At 36.8% G+C, this 19,117-nt stretch overlaps 1 protein-coding gene across 1 annotated transcript in view; it reads left to right on the plus strand.

Annotated features, from left to right (window-relative positions):
* GABRA4 (gamma-aminobutyric acid type A receptor subunit alpha4) overlaps nt 1–19,117 on the plus strand; it is a 74,090-nt gene that overhangs the window by 4,907 nt on the left and 50,066 nt on the right. The window contains exons 3-5 of the mRNA XM_019741054.3: nt 17,478–17,545; nt 18,611–18,831; nt 18,989–19,071. Coding sequence (XP_019596613.3) covers nt 17,478–17,545; nt 18,611–18,831; nt 18,989–19,071 — 372 coding nt within the window. The remainder of the gene's footprint in view (nt 1–17,477; nt 17,546–18,610; nt 18,832–18,988; nt 19,072–19,117) is intronic.

Consider the following 19,117-nt stretch of genomic DNA (forward strand, 5'->3'; position numbering starts at 1 on the left):
TAAAGCTTTAATAACATTTTAAATGGAAAAGCAAACATGGAGAAGTGTATATACACTTAGGTAAATTTGGATTATCTTTTTTCCACACACATGAAACTATCCTTGCAATGTTTTCAATTAATCTATATCACAACCTAAAAATTAAATTTAGGTGCAATGCATTAGCTTTATTATTTGAATATCAACAGAGACAATATTTTACAAAATATATAGATGAAAAGGACTCTTTAAATCCACAGGGCAACATAAAAATAAAGCTTCGTTCTCTTCTGATTTGTCATAGTCATCCATTCATTTGCTGAAGCAATAGCTATTTAGAGACTACTATGTATCAGGAACAGTGTTAGGCTGTGAAGATATAATTTTGAATCAGGACGCAGGCCCTCATGAACTGTACAACTAAATAGTGTAGAGAGATAAAAATGACAAATAAACAACAAAATAATTAAAGATAACGCTATGGGACAATTCAATAACATTGCAAGACAGAGGATAAATAGGGTGAGGGATCTAGTTCAGATGCAGTGGTCAAGGAAGTCTTTAAAGCAGAGACCTCAAAGTGCCAGACCAGGACATGGTAAACAAAAGTTGTTCTTATGCAGGAAAAAAAAAAAAAAAAGTAAGTGCAGAAATCCTAAGGCAGCTAATAGATTAGTGTGAGTTAGACAGTGAAGGGAGTTCAGCGTGCCTTAGCCAGAAAGCCAGAGGAAGAATTTCACAGGACTAGCTTGGCGTGGTGAGCTGAGGCCAGATCACGCAAGATCTTTGAGGATCCTGTAAAGGAGCTTAGATTATTCTTTTAGTGAACTTGGAAGCATTTGGAGTTTTTTAGGTGGAGGGAAAGACATTGTGTGACTTAGATGGTAGGGTGACACCTCTGGCTGTAGCATAAAGAAAAACTTAGATAAGGAGGTGGGGCAATATTGGAAGCTAGGTGACAAATGAAGGAGCTCTTTTTTGGTCCTCTCCATTAAGTAATGGTGGCTTGGAATAAGGTGGTAGATATAGTAAAGATGGGTATAAATGGATACAAGTAAGATATATTTAGGAGGTATAATTCAACAAAGAATTGGTGATGGATAACATATGGATGGTAAAGGAAAGGGATGAAATAAAAAAATGATTTCTGGATTTTTATTTTGAGAAGCTGGGAAGAGGACAGTGCTGTCTAAACTGGGGAGGACTGGAGGAGGAACAGTATGGGTGGGGGTAAAATCAAGAATATATGTTTGGATGTATGAAGTTTAGGATACCTGTGTGACATCCTAGCGGTTGTACTTGTCTGGATATCAAAGGAGAGTTTTGTCTGGAAATATACAAGAGAGTCATCAGCATAGGAGGTCAGACAACTAAGTTCATGAACTTGTTACAACGATGTTGCTAACCTTTTTTGATATCAGAGGGATTATTCATTATGAATTTGTACCAACTGGACAAACAGTTAACCAAGTTTACTATTTGGAAGTGCTGAAAAGGCTGCGTGAAAAAGTTAGATGACCTGAACTTTTCTCTAACAATTCATGGCTCTTGCATCACGACAATGCACCAGCCCTCATAGCACTGTCTGTGAGGGAGTTTTTAGCCAGTGAACAAATAACTGTATTGGAACACCCTCCCTACTCACCTGATCTTGTCCCCAATGACTTCTTTCTTTACCTGAAGATAAAATAAATATTGAAAGGAAGACATTTGGATGACATTCAGGACATCAAGGTTAATACGACAACTCTGATGGCTATTCCAGAAAAAGAGTTCCAAAATTGCTTTGAAGGGTGGACTAGGTGCTGGTGTTTGTGCATAGCTTCCCAAGGGGAGTACTTCGAAGGTGACTATAGTGATATTCAGTAATGAGGTATGTAGCACTTTTTCTAGGATGAGTTCGCGAACTTAATTGTTGGACCTTGTATAATGCTGTGATTATAGATAGCTAGATAAGAGTGTAGAAAACAGCAGAGAAAAGAGCCCGGAATCAAGCTTCGAGGAATGTTATCAAGTAGGAAGGGCATAAAATGTATGTAAAATTATCAAAGGAGAATGAAAAGGAGTAGCAGGTGATATAGGTGGGCATTAGGAGAGTATGAAATAACAGAATTCAAGAAAATGGAATGTCTTAAGAAGGAGGGAAGGGACACCTCTCAAATTCTTCTAAGATATTAAGTAAGGTGAAGACTGGCCACATGGAGATATTTCATTTCATTAACTTTTCATCAAAAATCCATTAAATCTTATGCACCAGGCTCTGTTAAGTATGGCCCTGGCGATGCATTGGTGAGCAAAGGAAACACAATTCCCTGCCCTCATGAGCTGGCATTCTACAAAATAAGCAACATAAATAAGAAAAATATAGAATGTGTCAGATGTTGACCATGGCTATAGAGTAATAAAAGGTAGGGGAGGAGGTTGCAGTTTTAACTAGGTTGGTTAGGGAAGATTCCAATGAGAAGGGGATATTTGAACAACGATCCTAAGTAGGTAAGAGCTTAAGCCACAGTTGGGTGGAGTTTTCTGGTAAGAAGGAGCTCTAGGTGCAAACACACTAAGCTCGGAAGTCAGTGTCACTGCAATGAAACGTGACAGGGCTCAGGAGTAAGAAGGTGTCAGTGTGATACTAGGATGAGGTCCTGTAAAGCTTTGCAGGCTGATAAGAACTTTGCCTTGACTCTGAGTAATATCAGTGATTGGAGGTATCCCGACAGGGCAAAGAACTGCACTGGCTAGTATTCAAAGGTTCACCTTGGTTGCTGTGTTGAGAACAGGCAGTCAGGGTCAAGGGCAAATGCAGAGATGATGGCCATTTTGACCAAGTGGATGGCAGAGAAATCTGTAAGGTTGTAAGAAATGGTCGGCTTCTGGTTATATTTTAAAGCTCTAGTGCACTGGTGTCAGCTAGAATGTGGGATGTGAGAAAAAGAGAGGTGTCAAGTCTGACTCCAAAGTTTTTGACTTAAATACCAAGAAAAATGGAGTTGCCAAGACTGTGGCAGAAGTAGATTAGGGATGTGGATGAACAATTTACATGTGGATATGTTATGCTTGACATCCATATTAGATATCAAGAGGACGTGAGCCTGAATGCAGAGATGATGGGTATGTCAATATATATGGAATTTAATGCTGTACGACTAAAGGGTTTATCAAGGAATTAAGGGTGATTAAAAAAGAGGTACAAATATTGAGCTCTGAAGTCTCCAACGTTAAGAGGTGGGGAAAGAGGAGGAGGAAAATAAACAGTGGCCTTTGAGGTAGGAGGAAAATCTCAAATAGAGTGAGCATACTGGATGCTAAGCTAAAAAATTTCCTTTTTCAAAGAAGAGACAGTTTTGATCAATTACATCTAGTTCTCCTGACAGATTAAGAAAGACTAGAATATAATATTGACCATTAGATTTAGCAATATCTATGACTTTAGTGATTTTGACAAAAGCAGCTTTGGCGGTGTGTAGTGTGGGGGTGTGAACTTCTAACTGGGTGGTTGGGTTCAAGAGAGAATGGGAGGCGTTTTTCTTCTGAGCATTTGCACAGGGCAGCAGAGAAATTGGATGGTAAATGGATATAGAAGTAAAATTGAAAGAGCTTTTTTAAGTTTTCATTTATTATTCATTTTAAAATTTGTCGTTTTATTCAGGTTTGCTTTTAACAAATGTGTCAGGGAGAGAGCCCACAGGAAAAGGTGAAGTCCATGGGTGCAGAACCTTCCCAGAGGCCTGAGGTGGGGCCAGGTTCCCTTCCCCAAAAGAGCTTTTCTTAAAATGGGAGAAATAAGATTTTTTTTTTTTTAAGTTTGTGGGAACAGTGGTATAGATAGTGAAAAACTAATGCTATAGACAAAAAGAATTTTAGTGGATCCTGAGCATGAAACCCAGATTGCAATGGATGATGGAGTGAATAAAAATGGAAGACTTAGAGGCAGTCTATATATAGTTTTGTTTCCCCCCCTCCCCAGTGGTTTACATGTGAAAGCAAAGAGAAAGAGAGAAGATTGCCTTTTTTTTTCAGAGTAGAAATATAGTAAATTTATATACTACTGGAATAATCTGTTAAATGATAATTTAATATTAGAGTGGAGGGAATGGATAATTGAAACAAAGATGTCCTTGAGAAAACAAGAGACTATAGAACCAAAAACACAAATTTACTTTCCTATGCTCTCAGTTTAACCAAAAAGATATACTGGTGCCATCATATATTACATTTTCTTTAGGGCAAGGATATGCAAAATGCATCTGTTTTTCCTGAAATAGGCACTATAAATTCTTGATATAGGCAGTTAGTAACTTGCGGATGTTTAGATAATACTTCACTAGGTTGTTAGTTTTCTTTTAGATGAAAAGATACATCAATTTGCATTTGTGTATCATTCTGTAGGCCTTTTAAATATATTTATTTTTAAAAAGACTGTAGTGCACAGAATTGGATTCTGGATTAATAATCATTGTTTCATGACATACTTTCGTTACTAGTCCACACGTCACCTTTTAATCCACCCATCCATCTATTCATTCATTTATTATTATATAGTAAAAATACCAGTTAAATCATCAAACAGCACAACCTTGACAAGTTTTATTCTGCTATGTGGTTTCCCTCATCTTATTTTCCTGTCTTCCCCACCTGAAGTAACCAACCATTCTGAGTCCTTTCAAAATTATTTCGTAGCTTTTCTTTGACTATCATTAACTCAATTTTGGTTTTTAATAAATAAATTTAAATTTAATTGTTTTGAAATGACATATCATCATTGGATGCTTTGTTCACTTCACTGTGTATTGCTAAAATTCATTCTTCTTGTTGTGTCTTGCCATCGATCATTCGTTGTGACTGCTGTGTGATAGTCCCATTGCATAGAACCCAGTTTGTTCATCTGCTCTGTTGGCAGTAGGCATTTTGCTTGTTTCCAAGATTGTATTGCTGTGAATATTCTGGCCCAAATTTCCTGCTTTAAATGTGCAAGAGTTTCTTTTGCATATATATCCAGGAATAGATTTTTCTGGATCTTAGTGTAAGTGGGAGCTCAACTTGATGAGGTAATGCCAAACTGTTTTCTGTGATGGTTTTACAAACTCAAACTCTCATTTACAGTGAATATGAGATTGATTCAGGATCCACAAGCCCTTCAACTCTTAAGAGAGCAAAAGATATCCATAGAATCCTTGAAATGATATTTTATTTTTAAATGATTTGAAGTTTTCTGATTTCTATTGTGGTTGAACATCTTTTCAAATCTTTACTGCCTATAAGAAATGTCCTTATGTGAATTGCATTTCATTTTTTGCTCATATATTTTATTGTTTTTTAAATGTTTCTCATATTTATTTAATTATTTAAAAAGTTGACCTGGACTGATAGAAGGCTCATAAAGTACTGTTCTTTAATGTTATCTAAGTAAAACCATAGTTTTCTGCTTTCTTTGTGATATCCATGGATAGCTGTTGCTTTTTAATATGCAGGAAGGCTAGTATTTCTATATTTTTTAAATGACAAACAAAATTAGAGATTTCCTTAACTATTTCATTCAAGATTCTTTGTTGTTGTTGTACCTTTTAAACATTTCACCTCGTATTTCTCCGAGACACATCAGTAGTATTCTGTAAGATGTAGCTGGATGCATGGATGTAGGTGGCTGAACAACCAGAAATATCTTCTCCAGTGCATACGTGGTGAGGCAATATGGAGAACAAAGAGTCACTAGTTTTAATACCAGCAAAAAAGATTAGGTCTTTCTCCTGGTGTGACAGAAAATTGGACACTGTTATTGGAAAAGAAATTAAATGGGGTTATTCTTTAACCATGTCTATACAACTAAAGTAGTTAACAGTGGAAATTATCAGATAACATCGTTAATTTTGTTTCTACTTTGATTCGTTAATAAGATGGGAGTAGTCCCCTGGATTTGATCTTGGTAGCTTTGTCTCTTTGAAAGGTTTTTGAGGGTTACTTTGTTTGCTTTACAAACTGCCCACCATATTTTGGAGATTAAAAAACATGTCCCTATTACCAAAAGAGTAGAATTTTAAAAATAAAACAAGTCTTTGATGTTATACAAATGCATATAAAATTATGAGAGGAAGTCCTTCCAAGCTCAAAATTGTCTGGTTTCTATGTAATTATGCTCTTGGGTAAGGTTGATTTAGGATCTAACATCCTAAACAGTATTGTTAGAAGAAGCATCTCTAAGAATTATTCTTAATTGTATAGTGACCATTATTCTTTGAAAAGTGATTTATTGGAAACTTACTACATTTAGGGCCTGGGATTAGTTATGTGAGAAGATACAAATATAAATAAGACACAGTTTCTGCTTTATTAATCAGGAAATATTTTTAGCTTAACTGACATAACAAATGACTTCCAGTAATGTTTCTTTTTGGGAGGTTTTTAAATCATCACTGGGATGATATTAGGAACACAGCAAACACATAGTATTCACCACCTAGTATGTGCAAAGTCCTATGCCAGTTGGATACTTCCAAGAGGATTAAGATTTTGTCTTTGTTGTTAAGGGGAGGAAGACTCAAGCAGGCTGTAATAATAATAAGAGCAAAACATAGAAAGAGCTGCAGGAACATAGCTCAGAACCTACTCATGAACAGAACAGGAAATGTAGGTATGGCAGGTTATGTACTAGATATCAAATTATATACACAATTAATTACTGATTTATTATTTAGTGATATAATTAGTATAGCAAAGCTGGAACATACTTTGGAGATCAATACAAGGGGGATATAAGTCTGACTCTGGCACATACTATTTAATCTCTGTGAGCTCAGTTTCCATATCCATAAAATTCTCATAAGAATATCACCTTTGGAAGGTGTTGTGAGGATTACATGAAATAGTATATGGAAAGACCATAGTATCCCACCTGGCGTGTACTAGGCCTTCAATAAGTAGAATTATTATATCTCTGCTTATTGCTTTTCGGAAAAAAAACAACACAAAAAAACATTTCCTGTGAGCAGTTACACACATACATGCTCCTTGATCTCGTCACTCTCCATCCCCTCTGCTATATCCCTAAACCACCATCATTTCACAAGTGGACTAGTATGGCAGCCTCTGATAAGAGCTCCTCTCTTAACTCTTACTTCCCTAAAATTTGCTGTCCATAAACTGCCAGAGTGATTTTGTAAAAAAATACAATTCAGATCATATAATTTCCTTACTTCAAATCCCTGATGATTAAGGGATACAAATTAAGCTTCTTGCCCTATCCTATATGCAGAGGCAGAGCTGTGCTGAATACGAAAGGAAGAAAACCTGGGGAAAGAACATAGGACAAATGACAAACTTCTGTATTCATTTGCTTGGGCTGCCATAACAAAGTACCATAGACTGGGTAGTTTGAATAACAGCAAGGTTTTCTCACAAATCTGGAGGCTAGATGTCCAAGATCAAGTTGTCAGCAGTGTTGGTTTCTTCTAAGTCCTATCTCTTTTGTTTGTAGATGGTCTTCTCTCTGTGTCTTTATGGTCTTTCTTCTGTATGTTCCTGTGTCCTAATCTCTTCTTATAAGGACACAAGTCACATGGATTAAGGCCTACCCTAGTGACCTCATTTTAATTTAATTACCTTTTAAATGCCCTAACTCCAAATATATAGTCATATTTTGTGGTACCCAGGGTTGGAACTTCAACATATGAATTTGGGGGGACCATAATTCAGCCTATAACAACCTCTTCATGCATCACTCTGTCACTGGGATTTCTACAAGTTCTTTTCCATATGTTTTTAACAACCATCACTATAATATATAAATATGTTGTTAAAAAAAAATGCCTCTTTCAGAATATCAGCTCAGGGGTAGGTCTCTATCCACTAACCCTGGTTTTCATTCTTTCTATGTGGCTTTCATTTCTTACCATTAGCTTCCTCCCTTGCTTTGCTCCAGCTCCAGCCCCGCTGGCCTCTTTTCTAGCCCCTGAACACACTAAGGTCTTTCTTTTTTATTTTTTTTTAATTTATTGGGGTGACAATTATTAGTGAAATTACATAGATTTCAGGTGTACAATTCTGTATTACATCATCTATAAATCCCATTGTGTGTTCACCACCCAGAGTCAGTTCTCCTTCCATCACCATATATTTGATCCCCTTTACCCTCATCTCCCACCCTTCACCCACCTTACCCTCTGGTAACCACTAAACTATTGTCTGTGTCTATGAGTTTCTGTTTCTCATTTGTTTGTCTTGTTCTTTTGTTGTTTTTGGTTTATATACCACATATCAGTGAAATCACATGGTTCTCTGCTTTTTCTGCCTGACTTATTTCGCTCAGCATTACACTCTCAAGATCCATTCATGTTGTCACAAATGTTCCTATATCATCTTTTCTTACCGCCGAATAGTATTCCATTGTGTATATATACCACAACTTCTTTATCCATTCATCTATCGAAGGACATTTTGGTTGTTTCCATGTCTTGGCCACCGTAAACAAAGCTGCAATGAACATTGGAGCACACGTGTCTTTATGTATAAATGTTTTCAGATTTTTGGGTAGATACCCAGGAGAGGGATTGCTGGGTCATATGGTAATTCTATTCGTAATTTTTTGAGGACCCTCCACACTGCCTTCCATAACGGCTGCACCAGTCTGCATTCCCACCAACAGTGTATGAGGGTTCCTTTTTCTCCACAGCCTCTCCAACACTTGTCACTATTCGTCTTGTTGATGATAGCCATTCTGACTGGGGTGAGGTGATATCTCATTGTGGTTTTTATTTGCATTTCTCTGATGATGAGTGATGTTGAGCATTTTTTCATATGTCTATTTGCCATTTGTATGTCCTCTTTGGAGAAATGTCTCTCCAGGTCTTCTGCCCATTTTTCAATTGGGTTGTTTGTTTTTTTATTGTTGAGTTTCATGAGTTCCTTGTATATTTTGGATATTACCCTCTTATCGGAGGCACTGTTTGCAAAAATCTTCTCCCATTCAGTTGGTTGCCTCTTTATTTTGTCGATGGTTTCTTTTGCTGTGCAGAAGCTTTTAAGTTTCTATAGTCCCATTTGTTTATTTTAGCTTTTACTTCCATTGCCTTTGGAGTCAAATTCATAAAATGCTCTTTGAACCTAAGGTCCATAAGTTTAGTACCTATGTTTTCTACTATGCAGTTTATTGTTTCAGGTCTTATGCTTAAGTCTTTGATCCATTTTGAATTAATTTTGGTACATGGTGACAGATAGCAGTCCAGTTTCATTCTTTTGCACGTGGCTATCCAATTCTCCCAGCACCATTTATTGAAGAGGCTGTCTTTCCTCCATTGTATGTTTTTAGATTCTTTGTCAAAAATGATCTGTCCATATTTATGTGGTTTTATTTCTGGGTTCTCAATTCTATTCCATTGGTCTATGTGTCTGTTTTTCTGCCAATACCATGCTGTTTTGATTATTGTAGCCCTGTAGTACAAGCTAAAGTCAGGGAGTGTGATACCTCTGGTATTGTTCTTTTTTCTTAAGATTGCTTTGGCTATTCAGGGTCTTTTGTGGTTGCAAACAAATCTGATGATTTTTTGTTCTATTTCTTTAAAAAATGCCATTGGGATTTTGATGGGGATTGCATTAAATCTGTATATTGCTTTGGGTAATACGGCCATTTTAACTATGTTGATTCTTTCAATCCATGAGCACAGAATGTCTTTCCATTTCTTTGTGTCTTCTTCAATTTCTTTCAAAATATCTTATAGTTTTCAGCATATAGGTCCTTCACATCCTTGGTTAAGTTCACTCCTAGGTATTTCACTCTCCCTGCTGCAATTGCAAAAGGAATTGTTTTTTGTATTTCTTTTTCTGAGATTTCGTTGTTAGTATATAGGAAGGCAATGGACTTTTGTACGTTGATTTTGTAGCCAGCAACTTTACTGTATTCGCTGATTTTTTTCTAATAGCTTTTTTGTAGAGTCTTTAGGGTTTTCTATATATAGCATCATATCATCTGCAAAGAGTGATAATTTAACTTCTTCATTCCCAATTTGGATGCCTTTTATCTCCTTCTCTTGCCCGATTGCTCTGACAAGGACTTCCAACACCATGTTGAAAAGCAGAGGTGATAGGGGACAGCCCTGTCGTGTTCCTGATTGTAGAGCAAAAGGCTTCAGTTTTTCACCATTAATTATGAGATTAGCTGAGGGCTTGTCATATATGGCCTTTATTATGTTAAGGTATTTTCCCTCCATACCTACTTTAGTAAGTGTTTAAATCATAAATGGATGTTGTATGTTGTTAAATGCTTCCTCTGCATCAATTGATATAATCATATGATTTTTGTCCTTTATTTTGTTTATGCGATGTATCACATTGATGGATTTGCGTATGTTGAACCATCCTTGTGCCCCGGGGATGAACCCCACTTGGTCGTGATGAATAATCTTTTTAATGCATTGTTGTATTCCATTTGCTAGAATTTTGTTTAGGATTTTTGCATCTGTATTCATCAGAGATATTGGTCTGTAGTTTTCTTTTTTTGTGTTGTCCTTACCAGGTTTTGGTATCAGGGTAATGTTGGCCTCATAAAATGAGTTGGGGAGTACTGTCTCTTCTTCAATTTTTTGGAAGAGTTTGAGCAGGATTGGCATTAGATCCTCTTTGAAGGTTTGGTAGACTTCACTAGTGAAGCCATCTGGTCCCGGACTTTTGCTTTTGGGAAGGTTTTGGATGACTGATTCAATTTCATTACTGGTGATCAGTCTGTTTAGATTTTCCAGTTCTTTATGGTTCAGCCTTGGAAGGCTACATGTTTCTAAGAACTTGTCCATTTCCTCTAGGCCATTGAATTTGGTGGCATAAAGTCCTTCATAGTATTCTTGGATGATCCTTTGCATTTCCGTGTTGTCCGTGTGTTGTCCGTGATAACGTCCCCTTTTTCATTTCTGATTTTGTTAATTAGTGTCTTCTCTCTTTTTATCTTAGTGAGTCCAGCCAAGGGCCTGTCAATCTTGCCAGTCTTCTCAAAGAACCAGCTCTTTGTCGCATTAACCTTTTCTATTGTCTTTTTATTCTCTATTTCATTCAGTTCTGTTCTGATTTTTGTTATTTCCTTTCTTCTGCTGACCTTGGGTTTCACTGTTCTTCTTTTTCTAGTTCTTTAAGGTGTAACATGAGGTTATTTATTTGGGATTTTTCTTGTTTCTTGAGATAGGCCTGTAATGATATAAATTTCCCTCTTAAAACTGCTTTTGCTGCATCCCAATAATTTTGGTAGGATGTATTTTCATTGTCATTTGTTTCTATGTATCTTTTGATCTCTCCTCTCATTTCTTCTTTGACCCAGTCGTTCTTTAAAAGTATGTTGTTTAATCTCCATGTATTTGTGTTTTTTACTGCTTTCTTTTTGCAGTTGATATCCAATTTCAAAGCCTTGTGATCAGAGAGTATGCTTGGTATGATTTCAATCTTCTTAAATTTGCTGAGGCTGATTTCACGTCCCAATATATGGTCTATCCTTGAGAATGTTCCATGTACACTGGAAAAGAATGTATAGGCTGATGTTTTAGGACGAAGTGCTCTATATATGTCAATTATGTCCATTTCATCTAATGTGTCATTTAGGGCTGCTATTTCATTATTTATTTTCTGTTTGGATAATCCATCCATAGCTGTCAATGATGTACTCAAGCCCCCAGTATAATTGTGCTCCGGTGAATTTTTCCCTCTAGTTCTGTCAGCAGTTGCTTGGCATACTTCGGTGCTCCCTGATTGGGGGTGTAAATATTGATGACTGTTATGTCTTCTTATTGTATAGTCCCCTTTACCATTATGAAATGTCCATCTTTGTCTCTTGTTATCTTTTTCACGCTTAAGTCTGTTTCATCTGATATCATTATGGCTACACCTGATTTTCTTTGGGTACCATTTGCTTGGAGTGTCAATTTCCACCCTTTCACTTTGAGTCTATGCTTGTCCTTGTAGCTGAGAGGTGTCTCTTGGAGACAGCATATGTTTAGGTTTAGATTTTTGATCCAATCTGCTACTCTGTGCCTTTTTATTGGTGAGTTCAGTCCGTTTACATTTAGGGTGATTATTGATATGTGAGGATTTCCTGTCATTCTGTCTTTAGTTTTCTGGTAAGGCTGTGTCTCCATTGTTTCTTTGCCTTTTTGTTGTTATCGTCTGTTATTTCTGCGTGGTGGTATTCTATGATGTTTCCTTCTGTTTCTTCTTTTATTACAGTATATATTTCAGTTCTGGATTTTTTTTGAGTGGTTACCCTTAAGTTTATGTAAAAGAAAGTTTGATATTTAGAGTACTCCATTTTCTTCAGCGCGCTTACTTTCTCCATTCCCATATTCCAGTTCAGGCCTTTACTCTCCCCCTTTTTATGTTTTGGTTGCCACAAATTGTCCCTGTTGATGATGGTCGAATAGCCTCCTTTAGTATTTCTTGTAGTGCAGGTCGTGTATTAGAAAATTCCCTCAGCTTCTGTATGTCTTGAAAGGTCTTTATTACTCCTTCATATCTAAAGGATATCTTTGCTGGATATATTATTCTTGGCTCATAATTTCTCTCTTTCAATAGTTTGAATATTTGGTTCCACTCCCTCCTGGCTTGTAGAGTTTCTGCTGGAAAATCAGATGATAATCTAATGGGCTTTCCTTTGTAGGTTACCGTCTTCTTATCCCTGGCTGCCTTGAGGATTCTTTCTTTGTCATTGATTTTAGACAGCTTCAACACAATGTGCCTTGGAGAAGGCCTGTTGGGATTGTGTTCTATTTGCTTCTTGGATTTGAGGATCCAGTACTGTCCACAAGTTCGGGAAGTTCTCATCAACAATTTGCTTGAATACGTTTTCTGTTCCCTTCTCTCTTTCTTCTCCTTCTGGTATGCCCATTATTCTTATATTGCTCTTTCTGATGGAGTCAGAAAGTTCTTGTAGAGTTCTTTCATTTCTTTTAAGTCTCAAGTCTCTTTCTTCTTCCATCTGTGTAATTTCCTGGTTTCTATCTTTGATGTCACTGATTCTTTCCTCCATCTGGTCAACTCTACTACCTAAGCTGGTTATTTCATTCTTAATTTCTTCTATTGAGTTCTTAATCTCCAGAAATTCCATTTAGTTCTTTTTTAAAATTTCAATCTGTTTCGTAAAATGCTCATGTTGTTCTTTGATTGTGTTTCTGAGTTCATTAAATTGCCTTTCTGTGTTTTCTTGCATCTCGTTGAGTTCTTTCAGAACTGCAATCTTGAATTCTCTGTCATTTAAGTCACATATTTCCATATTTCCTTTCCTTTAAGTTCCTTTTTTGGAGACTTTTCACTTTCTTTCTGAGCTATCTTATTGCCTTGGTTATTCACGGCAATTACTGACTTATTATTTCTCTTCCTAGACATCTACAGGAGTGGCTTCTGCCACAGGTTGATAAGAAGATGTCTTTCTTTTGTTTTCCAGTACTTGTTGGTAGAATGTTTTATTTTCTCTCCGACTGCAGCTTATTTTTCTCTCTCACACAGTAGTGCTATGTTTTCTCTACACTATTCCAGCTTCTCACACAATGGGGGAATTCCCTGGGAGATGGGCTTCTCCTCTGTTAATAGTTTGCCTGGGTCAAAGGGCGCAGTGTCCGTGTGGGTATGCGGAGAGCTTTTGAAGTTCCAAAGCTCTTCCTGCACCAGATTCAGAGCCCGTGTGTTTCAACAGTTCTGTTTACTCCTGCAGGGATCTGCCTAGATAGGTGGGGCCAGGGGCAGGGTGAGTTGTGAGAGGTGGCCCAGAACAATGGTGGCAACCACCACCACAGCCGGTCCTGCTTCCACAGCAACCTCCCCTTGGCTGGAACTAGTTGGGCTGAGAATCTGTGTCTGTGGTCCACAGTTCTCAGAACAGCAAATATTCTGTTCTTTTGATCTGACACTGCTACTGTTCCGTTTCTAGCACCGGGCAGGTGGGGGTGGGTTGAGCTCTGGGAGGGTAGAGAGGGGGCGGCTAGTCTCAGTGCCTAAGGCTTCCGTTCTCTGCTCGGCAGTAAAGGCTTAAACCACCATTTACAGCCTTCTTCCCTCAGTCTTTTCTCCGAGGTCTCTGCCGTGAGCGTTGGGTTCAGCTGTGTTTTATGCTTCCCCCTCAGCCCTGTGGGCCATAAGCGGAGCCCTAGCAGTCCAAGTTCTTCCCTCTCCCGTAGCTGTGGTAGTTCCAGGATGCAGCGAGCTCGGAGCACTGAGCTAGGTGTGTGTCCTGCGTCCGCCCGGCTCTGTCTCCGCACTTCTGCCTTCCCTCCTCCCCGGCTAGCGGGATTCGCCCACCTTTAGGTGAATTCAGTAGTGGACCTCTTCGTCTTGCCTGTCTGCTGTGCAGGGAGTCCTTTGTGGAGTTATTGTTGTTTGATTAGTTGTAAATTCCAGGGGAGCTTTGCAGAGGCTTACCTCATGCCGTCATTTTGATCCAAACTCGCATTCTTTATTTTATCACTAAGGTCTTTCTTGACTGTGAACTTTTTCCCTGAAGTTCTCTATGCCCGGAATGCAGTTTTCTCAACTCTTCTAATGGCCCATGCTCATCCTCCAGGTCTCAGTTTAAAAGTCACTGCTTTAAAGAGTGCCTAAAAAATCTGGAGTGGCTTTCACTCTCACTCAGTTGCCAGCCTGTTTTGTCCCTCTTAAGAATGACAGTGTTCTTCCATTTAATTTATTTCTGAATTATACTCTGACTCCTCCAATAGCATGTTAACACCATGAGGCAGGGCGCTCCTGAATCTTGGTTACCACTTTGAACTCCAGGGCCTGGCATGGAACCTAGCACACAGCAGGTGCTCATTCAGTAAATGTTTATTGAATGAGTGTCTGAATCAAATGTAAGATCTCACTCAATCTCAAAATCCATAAGGTCATATAAAGCAAATACTGAATAATGTCTAAAAGAAATTCTAAAGTTGAGATTCTGGACACAGAACATTTTTCATTAATCATTTATTTTTAATTTTTTAAATTATTGGGGTGACAGTGGTTAGGAAAATTACATAGGTTTCAAGTGTACAATTGTGTAATACATAATCTATGTATCACATTGTGTGTTCACCACCCAGAGTCAGTTCTCCTTCCATCACCATATATTTGACCCCATTTACCCTCTTCTACTATCCCCTCTCCACCCTTACTCTCTGGTAACCACTAAACTATTGTCTGTTTCTATGAGTTTTTGTTTATGTGTTTGTCTTGTACCTTTCTTTGTGGCTTTCAGTATCCCACATATCAATAATCATTCAAAAAGTAGTATGTTATATAAGAGTTGAAAATACCCTTTATTATCATGGAATCATTATATCTACAAGAATTAGCATAAACCCACACACCTTAAAATAAAGTTATAAGGAAAAATATTGGCCTAGTTCCTCCCTCTCCTACACTTTCCCCACTCCCGTAGAACTCTTACGGTATTAATATTTTATAGGACCCAGTTTGGTAAATACTGTTCTAGAAAAACACTGTCTTTAAACTGGGATAAAATTAACATTATCACTAGGAACTTGTTAGAAATGCAAGTAGTCAGACTCCACCTTGGACCTTCTGAATCAGCAAGGCTGGAGGTGAGGTCCAACAGAAATCTTCTGGAATTCTGATCCAGTTAAAGTTTGAGTGCCACTGCCCTAAATTGATCTTCAAAGTAACTTTTGATTTCTCAAGAATCTTGTCAAACAGTTCAGTTGTGAAGACACACTCAACCTTAATTATTCTAAGTAACTTGTCTGTTCTTGTCTTGACTTGCCGTGTGACATAGTGCTTGTAATATTTTATTACACAGCACAATTGGCCTTAATAAACCAGCAGAGTGATTACTCCCACTCTTGAACCACTTTGAGTAAAATCTCCATCTAATGTTCAACATACATTACCTGCTTCCTGGATTACCCATCTATTCCTGGAAAAATTTGGCTTTAATGAACTTATTACTACCATATTTTTGTTGTTTCAAATTTATCACTCAAATAAAAGTTTAATTAACTTCTCATACTTACTTGGTCTGTTTTCCAAAGGTGTTATTTTTTAAAAATGAGAACTCATGACAGACCAGCCTGATTTATGCTTTTTCTCTCACTATACTTCCAAAGGATATGTTTCTTAGGGTACTTATTCAAGAAAGAATTTTCTCATTCTCCTTCAAACCATTTTTCTTTCTGTGGCTCAGTTTTCTTCCTATAGAGGGAGAAAAACTCTGATAGATTTTTATGAGGATAACTTTAGACCTAAGGTATTAAGCTATATCAACTGGTCTTCATCTTTTTTGGCATAAATCCAATTGCCCAGCCACTATCCAAATAGTTCATCTTGATAGCAGATGTTATTTTTTCCAATATGAAGTATCTAGCCCCTAGCCATACAGTGTTATAAACCATCATTTAAGGAAATGATGTTCAAGAGGGCAACAATCTTTATTTTTATTAGAAATAAAATGCTATATTATATATACCAATAACTATTATCATTATTGAGCACATTATATTATAGAGATTGGCACGAGTGGTTTACATATATTATTTCCATTAATACACGTTAAACCTTTACCTATGAAGACACATGACTTGACCAAGATCAAATAATTAAAGTGTTAGAGATAAATTTGAATTCCAGAATTCTTAATTTTAAGCAACATCCTAAACCCAGATTGTGGCAATCTGTGTCAGCCCACTGTCATGATGCTCCCACTTTTCTCTCTGCCAAACACACACATATATTTGTTCCTGAACCAGTCTTATTTAGGCCTAGGAAAGAATCTCAGTAGTGGTCATTGTAAGCAGCAAAGAGAAACTAATGCTTAATAAGTACTTCCATGAAAGAGCCACTGTGTTCAGAGTCTTATATGAGAGTTTCCTTTTATTTGATCCTATCAACAGTCTTGGCTTATATGTATGGTTGCTACTATTGAGAGGTTAAGTAATTTGCCCAAGGTCACACAGCTTGTAGGTGTCAGAGCATGCAAAGGTCTGATTCATAGGCGGGCTTGTTTTTGATCTCAATTGCCAATGGATGGTTTGCCAGTTGTTAAAGGTGACATGAATCATTTTTGTGCTGAAGCTATTTACCAGTATTCTCAACTCTCCAAAGATACATTCCTTGCAGCCATTATGGTTTTTGTCCTTACCTTGTGGCTAAGTTCCCTCTTTTTAACGGCTCACTTCTTTACACAAGGCCAATCAGATGATGGACTAAAAAAAAAATCAAAAAAAAATCACAAAGGCTAAAAAGCTTTTGTTCCCTGCACTGCCTGTCTTTACAGTGCCTGGGGTTGACGTATCTTTGAAGAAACAAGGTTTCTGGTAAGTAATTGGGTATTTTATTTTTTATTTTTTATTTTCTTTGCCTGTAAGTAAGACTGTTTTCTGGTTTTATTTTTCTTTTATCTACATTTTTTTTTGTAGAGATGCATTATCTTACTGAAAATTTAAGATGCTTGTAAAAATAGATATACCATAGCTGTATTTACGCTTTAATTATCAAAACCCACCTTGCCTGTGAAATTGGTAATTATTTTTTCACACTTATTACTATACTAGGTCCTGTTACAGAAGTGAAAACTGACATATATGTCACCAGCTTTGGACCTGTTTCTGATGTTGAAATGGTAGGTATTTGGAAAATGTAATGTACCTTTCGAGGTTTGAAGAAAACAAACAGAAAAGAGGGTAATTAGTATGTATTTTGCTGTCAATCACACAAAACTAGAAAGTCAAAAAACAGCCTAATTAGACTCAAACCTTTATCCAGAATAAGACATTAAATTTGCTTTTCAGCTCAAACATTTGAGGAATTTTTGGCTTAGAGTCATTCTCAACAAAGAACTTTGCTATTACTAGTGTTTATAACACAACCTCATATGTAGTATTTTTTTTCCTTAGAAATGTATCAAACAGGAGAAAATTAGAGAGTGTAATTAGTTTTGGTATGAAATTTTATACTGTAATCATCATCGCATTTAGTGCTCCGTGTTGACTCAATTGCTCACTCTCCATCCCCACCCCTTCTCTCCTTTGCTCTCTCTCATATTTAAAGAACTTAGAATACCAAACAGTGGTCAGGATGAATTCATCCATTCAGTTGTGCTCTCTAATATTAAATATGTTTCATTTCAAGGTCAAATAGCCCACTTTACTTTTTTCCTTGACTCTGAGCTCCTAGGCTAATTTTAATAAAGTTTATGAACATGAAGTTTCTTTTTCACATATTTTATTTTGTCTTAAAGAGATGCTTATAGTTTTATGATTCTTTATGCAATGAAGATACTAAAGTAAAGTATTAGGTTGGTACAAAAGTTATTGCAGTTTTTGCAATTGAAAATAATTGCAAAACTCACGATTACTTTTGTACCAACCTAATACTACAACTGTAATTACCTGGTACTGGCAGTTTTATTAAATTATAGTAATTACTTTTGAATGATTACTATGTATGGTAATTTATTTGTCTAATAAATGTAGAAGATTAAAGTATCAAGATGGACATGCTTTAATTGCTGAAACTGTTTTTGTTCCATTGATTTAAGAAAATTTCTTCTCCAATTAATTTAGTTTTTATTTGGAGGTTGTCTTTTTTCTTATGAGTGGGAAAGAGGTTAGAATCTAATGCATTTTTCTGCATATTTATGTATGGTCATCTGTGATTTGAGTGTGTCACAAACTAATTTCCTTAGGAATACACAATGGATGTGTTCTTCAGACAAACATGGATTGACAAAAGACTGAAATATGACGGCCCCATTGAAATTTTGAGATTGAACAACATGATGGTAACAAAAGTATGGACCCCTGATACTTTCTTCAGGAATGGAAAGAAATCTGTCTCACATAATATGACAGCTCCAAATAAGCTTTTTAGAATTATGAGAAATGGCACTATTTTATACACAATGAGGTAGTCATTTTTCTCTTTTTCCTTCTTCCCTTTTAATTTCCTTCCTTCCTACTTTCCTTCCTTCCTTCCTTCCTCCCTTCTTTCCTTCCTTTCTTTATGGATCTATAAATTGATTTTTAGAGAAAGAGTTGATTCTAATTGTATTTTTCCATCATAGACTCACCATAAGTGCAGAGTGTCCCATGAGATTGGTGGATTTCCCCATGGATGGTCATGCATGTCCTTTGAAATTTGGGAGTTGTAAGTTATAATAAAAATATTAGAATTTATGGTTATCTCATTTAAG

This window comes from Rhinolophus sinicus, chromosome 1 (assembly GCF_057876585.1).
Source record: "Rhinolophus sinicus isolate RSI-liver-muscle chromosome 1, RSI-T2T, whole genome shotgun sequence".
In the NCBI taxonomy this organism is placed as follows: domain Eukaryota; kingdom Metazoa; phylum Chordata; class Mammalia; order Chiroptera; family Rhinolophidae; genus Rhinolophus; species Rhinolophus sinicus.